At 35.9% G+C, this 7,198-nt stretch overlaps 1 protein-coding gene across 1 annotated transcript in view; it reads right to left on the bottom strand.

Annotated features, from left to right (window-relative positions):
* The window catches only part of LOC103591685 (testis-specific gene 10 protein), a 19,593-nt gene extending 12,895 nt beyond the window's left edge, over positions 1-6,698 (bottom strand). The window contains exons 1-3 of the mRNA XM_008574182.1: positions 6,496-6,698; positions 4,693-4,797; positions 4,371-4,520 (exon numbers count right to left, since the gene is read on the bottom strand). Of these exons, the coding sequence (XP_008572404.1) occupies positions 4,371-4,520; positions 4,693-4,797; positions 6,496-6,698 (458 nt within the window). The remainder of the gene's footprint in view (positions 1-4,370; positions 4,521-4,692; positions 4,798-6,495) is intronic.
* Between the last annotated feature and the right edge of the window lie 500 nt (positions 6,699-7,198).

Raw genomic sequence — 7,198 nt, 5'->3', positions numbered from 1 at the left:
CACTTCCCCAACACCCACTACGATGCCAGCAACGACCACCAAGCCACTGCAGGAAGCTCCCCGGGCTCCTAAGCCCAGGTGGTGGGGGGCTGAGGGCTTCAGCCACACACCCCTGACATCTGCATCCAGCCTAGCAATGACCAAGCCACCACTGGAAGCCCCCTGGTCTCCCCTACAGGAATGAGGGGGTGCCGCTGGCCACAACAATGCCCACCTCCTTCCTCCTTCTCCCGCCCTATTTCCTTCCCTCTTCCTCTAGCCCCCCCCAACTGCTCTGTAACATCTTAGAATGTAAAAAAATAGTAATATTAATACATAAACTTAAAATTAAAAAAAACCTTTTACATACAAAAAACAGTGCAAGCAAAATTAAAAAACAAATGAAAAAATGGTGAAAAATATTTGTATCATATATCAGTGATAAAGGGCTAGTCTCCCAAATTTGTTTTTAAAAATTTAACAAAAAGACCAAAAATCCATTAGGAAAATAGGCAAAAGAAATCAATAGATATTTCATAAAAAGAGATATAAAAATAACCTTTAAATCTATGAAGATATTCAACTTCACTTCAAGAGAAATGCGAATTAAAACTACACTGAAATACCATTTCTCACACATGATATTGGCACAAATTCAAAAGAGTAACAGTATACTCTGTTGATGAGGCTGTGGGGAAACAGGCACTCTCACATATTTCTGGAAAAAATGCAAAATGTAGGGGAATTTGGCACTATCTAACAAAACTACATATTCATTTACTCCTTGACCCAGCAAACCCACTTCTAGAAATTTATTCTGAAAATCCTTTTCCAAAGATATGAAAATATATATACACAAGATTATTCACTATGGCCTTGTTTGTGATTGCAAATTGTTGGAAACTACCTCAATGTCCAAGTTTAGGAGTCTGGTTGAATAACTTTGGTATATCCACACAATGGAGTACTATGCAGCTGCAAAAAGGAATAAGGACAATCTCTATGAATTAATATGGAGTGATTTCCAGGAAATCTTATTGAGCGAGAAAAGCAAAGAAACACATATAGTATGCCACTTTTTGCATGACAAAGGAAAAGTAGGAAAAACTATATACCTGCGTATCATTACCATAAAACCACAAAGGAAATGGGTGAAAGCATGGCTGATGGGATGGAAGGCATTCAAGAGAAAGTGGCACTTCTCTGAGTATTACTTTTTGTGGAGTTTTGACTTGCCAGGTTTCACGGTGGGGAGAGAGAGATGGAGGGATGAATAAGTGGAGCACAGAGGATTTTTAGGGCAGTGAAACTATTCTGTCTGATACTATGATGGATAATACATGACACCATGCATTTGGAAAAACCCATAAAACTATACAACACAAAGAGGGAACCCTAATGTAAAACTGAATTAATAATAATATAGCAATATTGGTTCGTACATGTAATAAATGTACCACATTAATATACAATGTTAATAATACGGGCCGGCCCAGTGGTGCACTGCTACAGTGCGCCGCTTGGGAGCGTGGTGGTGCTCCCGCCGAGGGTTCAGATCCCACATACAGACCAGCCGTTCACTGGCTGAGCGAGGTGCGGGCGCAACACCGAGCAAAATAAATAAAATACTTTGGAATAAACTTAACCAAGGAGGTGAAAGACTGGAAGACTGGTACACTAGAAGCTACAAAATGTTGCTGAAAGAAATTAAAGAAGGTATGAATAAATGGAAAGACATCCCATGTTCGTGAATTGGAAATCTTAATATTGTTAAGATGTTGACTATTGCCCAAAGCAATCTACTTCAAAATCCGCAAGGCATTTTTTGAACCCTTGTGCATTGTTGGTGGGAATGTAAAATGATGCAGCTGCTGTGGAAAACAGTACGGCAGTTCCTCAAAAAGTCTAAAAATAGAATTAACATATGATCCAGCAATCGCGAACCTCCTTCCTCCTTCTCCCACCCTATTTCCTTCCCTCTTCCTCTAGCCCCCCCCAACTGCTCTGTAACATCTTAGAATGTAAAAAAATAGTAATATTAATACATAAACTTAAAATTAAAAAAAACCTTTTACATACAAAAAACAGTAAGCAAAATTAAAAAACAAATGAAAAAATGGTGAAAAATATTTGTATCATATATCAGTGATAAAGGGCTAGTCTCCCAAATTTGTTTTTAAAAATTTAACAAAAAGACCAAAAATCCATTAGAAAAATAGGCAAAAGAAATCAATAGATATTTCATAAAAAGAGATATAAAAATAACCTTTAAATCTATGGAGATATTCAACTTCACTTCAAGAGAAATGCGAATTAAAACTACACTGAAATACCATTTCTCNAAAAACTATATACCTGCGTATCATTACCATAAAACCACAAAGGAAATGGGTGAAAGCATGGCTGATGGGATGGAAGGCATTCAAGAGAAAGTGGCACTTCTCTGAGTATTACTTTTTGTGGAGTTTTGACTTGCCAGGTTTCACGGTGGGGAGAGAGAGATGGAGGGATGAATAAGTGGAGCACAGAGGATTTTTAGGGCAGTGAAACTATTCTGTCTGATACTATGATGGATAATACATGACACCATGCATTTGGAAAAACCCATAAAACTATACAACACAAAGAGGGAACCCTAATGTAAAACTGAATTAATAATAATATAGCAATATTGGTTCGTACATGTAATAAATGTACCACATTAATATACAATGTTAATAATACGGGCCGGCCCAGTGGTGCACTGCTACAGTGCGCCGCTTGGGAGCGTGGTGGTGCTCCCGCCGAGGGTTCAGATCCCACATACAGACCAGCCGTTCACTGGCTGAGCGAGGTGCGGGCGCAACACCGAGGGTTGCGATCCCGTTGCCGGTCCCGGTCCGGTACGGGCGCGACACTGAGGGTTGTGATCCGTTGCCGGTCACGAAAAAAGACAAAAAGGAAAAAAAAAAAGATGTTAATAATAGGAGAAACTGGGAGGGGGCAGTTATGGGGGTAAGGGAACTATCTGTACGTTCTGCTCAATTTCTCTGTAAACCTAAAACTGGTATAAAAATAAAGCCTATTATTTAGAAAAAAAAATTTTAATTGAAACCATGCTAATCTACATATTTAAAAATAAAACTAAATCAAGGAAAACACTAGGAAGGGGAAAAATGGAAAATGAAAGCAAATTGAAACAAATAAATCTAATGTTATTTCAAAGAATACTATATTTTTAATTGAAACCATGCTAATCTACATATTTAAAAATAAAACTAAATCAAGGAAAACACTAGGAAGGGGGAAAATGGAAAATGAAAGCAAATTGAAACAAATAAATCTAATGTTATTTCAAAGAATACTATACACAAGGGGGGGGTATAAAAGAATTACCCCAAGTAATCTATGAACTCAATATTTGCCTATATGCCCTCAAGAATTGGGCAAGGTAGTACATGGGAAGGAAGCATTGCAAACAGATCCTGAACTTTTTAAAAGTCCTCTATTTATTGAAGTGACATAGGTGAGGAAATTTTGAACCTATTTTAGATGCACTATGGGAATGAACAAATAAGAAACTACAGCTATGTTGTTGAATAAATGTGTTGGTGTTTAGCCAGGGTTCTCACATAGAAGAAAGAACATGCAAATAAGGAAAGGAAGAAAGAAGGAAGAAACCTGTGAGGATGGTTTGGGATTGGAGGTTTTGGTTATTTTTTTTTAAATGTGTCTGTCTAAGTGTGTGTGTGAGAGGGAGTATGTGTGCATGTGTGTAGTGAGAGAGGGGCATGTGCAAGAGTGTGACGCATGACACAACACACACGGGGTAAAATTTTACCATAGTGAGTATTGGTAAACGGTATGCAGATTTTTTGTATTATTTTTACTTTGTAGCTTGCAAAGTTGAAATTATTTCCAAAAAATATATATTTATGAAATTTGTGCCATATAAGAATATATCTAAAATATTTTCCTCTGAAAAATTATCTTATTACTTTCCTAGAGCATATATACGAGGGTACTTCAAAAAACTAATGGAAAGATTTGTATTATTTTTTAATTTTACTTTTCCATGAACTTTTTGAAATACTCATGTATTTTATGGTGCTATGATTAACCAACATTTTGTAATAAAAGTACATAAAAAATGTGTGTTGAAGAAAATCAGACTCTGAAAATATAATTTATACAAACAGACAAAATATTAATGATCTTTCAATTTTAGTTAATATTTATATAAAACTGATTTAATTATCAAAATCTTTTATTTTTACATCATCATATCTTGGTAATCATGTTTAAATATCACAATATTAGACTGTTTATTGAGTTTCCTTACTCCCTCAAATATTCATTGTACTATATATTGCTATATGGTCCCAAGAGAACAGATCCTTAAACTGACTTACTCTTCTAACGATCGATCTAGGCCTCGGTCAGGAGATTGATGGTGAGCACGTTCGGGTGAATGACATTTTGTATTTGGCTTCATTGTAGAACTCAAATGATAAGCATTACTTGAGTAATTCTGGCGACGAAGTTCCTGTACAGCCCTCTCCCTAAAGCAAAACAGTGATGGTTTTAAATTTTATATCCAGTGACCTTATTAATACTGTCAAAATTGTAGCTCAGTTCATACTTTAAATTCTAACCATTGTGAAATAACTAAAACCTATTGTTACTTAAGAAACAATGCTTTCCAGGCTAAACATTGCATAGAGATAAACTTACCTTTCAAAGCGCTCTGTCCCTAGTTGTCTTTTGGTAATATCTAAATCAGCTTCCAATTGCGTTACTACATTTCTGAACTGGGCTACATCTCTACTCTGGATGGCCCTGTGTAAAAAAGGAGTAATAGCTGATTAAACTTAATATATGGCTATGATTCCTAGAGTATATTCAAGTGCATTGGCAAGGGTTTCTCAGCAGGATCCAAGTCAAATTGAGATTTTTATGGAAAGATTTGTTAGTATATCTAAAATATGCCAATTTTAGATGTAGTAAATGTACAAAGTAGCCTTCTCGAAAAGCCTAAGTAATAGATTATATTGTTTATTATTTTTCTATTTTATCTATTTACTGCAAATCATTTGTATAAAAGTACTTTGAAGAATTATATAAATGTAAAGTAGTAGTATGATCAAATAACACTGGAATTCACTAGCACGATGATTATAAATCGAGTATGTTTTACGTACGAGGGTACTTCAAAAAGTTCATGAAAGGAATTGCATTATCTTTTCATTCCATTTTTCCATGAACTTTTTGAAGTATCCTTATAGAGTTATAATGAAATTTGATATACACACTGTTAAAAACATAAAAATTCTTCAATTTAAGAAGATCTTCCTTAAAGCTAAACAGTGCCTTAAAAATCCCTGTGATAAGGCATCCTACCGTAAGAAGATAATAACAGATGAATGCTGCTGGCACAGAATATTCTATCCTCTTTGCTTGCTTTCAGGACAGCATTATATGAAACCAAAATTTTAGAGACTAAAAACACAAAAAAGCTTCTCATGTTGACCACGTCTAAGAGACAGTACTTACAAGCCAGTCTAAAGTAGAGAATACCCCTTAATGTGGGAGTTTTGGCATACTTCACTAAGGCAGATTTCCACCTACCAGCTTTAGAAAGTAGATCCTGCAGAACCAGTTGAAGGTACCACAATAGCCCAGCTATGGTAACTGAAAAGAATGACTCAGTCACTGCTGCCATGACCTGAAAGCAGGTTATGAAGGTAACTGGCTCTGCCTCTGCAGCCTTTGCCTAGCCAGGGACTCCTGGAGTGGCTGATTGCTGAGATTATGATTCTTATCCTTCCCCAGGCCCCAGGCTTAGATGTGAGGACAGAGTGGTGGCTGGATGAAAAAGTGTGATAGTTGAGACAGATAAGAACAGGGGCTAGGGTTGCCCATCAATTTTTGTGAGAGGTAACCAAGCTTAATAAAACATTCACTATCCAGGCAGGCATTTTCACCCAACCCTCCAGTCAACTACGGTCAAGGGTCTTCTAATAAGGTGCTGGTGATAGCTAGGAATTCTTAAAAAATAAAAAATAAAAAAAGCCAAAATCAGTGCTCTGGGGAAGTCTTCATTACTTTGTTAATGCAGGAGTTCTTTCAGGTACCCAGTACATAAGGAAATACTACATGACAAATGGAAAGACTAGGTAGCAATACCAGGACGGTCCATACATATAAAAATTTTGGTTTCAGAATGCTTAATTTTTTTCTAATCTGGTTATATTTCCTTCAGGCAAAATTTTACATCAGACAGTCTATTATATCCAAAATTCTGTTGGAAACAATCAACAGAGATGGTTAGACTTAAATTTAGATGAAAAAAAGACCCCATAATATAAATAAGTACTAAGTCTTAGGCTAATTACAATATTTCTGATCCTCAGTTTAATTCATGGCAAATTATGAGAGCTAAATTCTCTAAATTCTAGCTTTAAAATTCTATTAATCTATAAAGTACCCCAAATTTAAGAAATAACGGCTTTGTTGTTATATTACTAACCAACTCACATTTTATTTTCTGCCAAACAAAGGTGTTCTTTAAGAAGCTGAATTTCAGATTCTTTTTCTTGAAGTGCTATCTGAGATTGATATTCTTTGTCTCGATTGGCCACCAGCAAAGCTTCTAGATTTTGCATGGAGATTCTTTCATTTGTCATCTGACTCCTGAGGAGTTCTATTTCAGAATGAGCAGAATCTAACTCATTTTCCATCTGTACAATAATAGGAAGATATCTATATTTATTCCCATTCATTCACTTAACTGATAAATTATCAGGAAGTCTTAAAAATTTGGTAGTATGTTATGAACTGACAACCACTTTTAATTTCTTGATTTAAAAGTGTGCCCTCCTTCTTACCAAATATACACACCAAAAATACACATATAGTATCACTTTCTTCATCTCCTGGATCCTATCAGAAAATTCATTAATTTAAGTAAAGGTTTATTAATCCCAAACCACAACCAATTTCCATTTCCAACTTTCATATTCTCTATACATTTCTGCAAGACTGACGTGGTGGTATCTGTGACTACTGCTTTGTCCTGAGTTAGGAGAGTCACAAACACCTGACTACCTTGTGGAATGCTACTGTATGCCTTAGTTGAGGAATATGAGGAGTAACTGCACATTCCCTCTCTTGCATAAACCTGTAGAAAGCTTCCTTTTTGAAGGTTATCTTGAACCTAAAATATGCCTAGTAAGCCAAA

This window comes from Galeopterus variegatus, unplaced genomic scaffold, assembly GCF_000696425.1.
Source record: "Galeopterus variegatus unplaced genomic scaffold, G_variegatus-3.0.2 Scaffold1010, whole genome shotgun sequence".
NCBI classification, from domain to species: Eukaryota; Metazoa; Chordata; class Mammalia; order Dermoptera; family Cynocephalidae; genus Galeopterus; species Galeopterus variegatus.
This window is presented reverse-complemented; position numbering and strand designations above follow the sequence as displayed.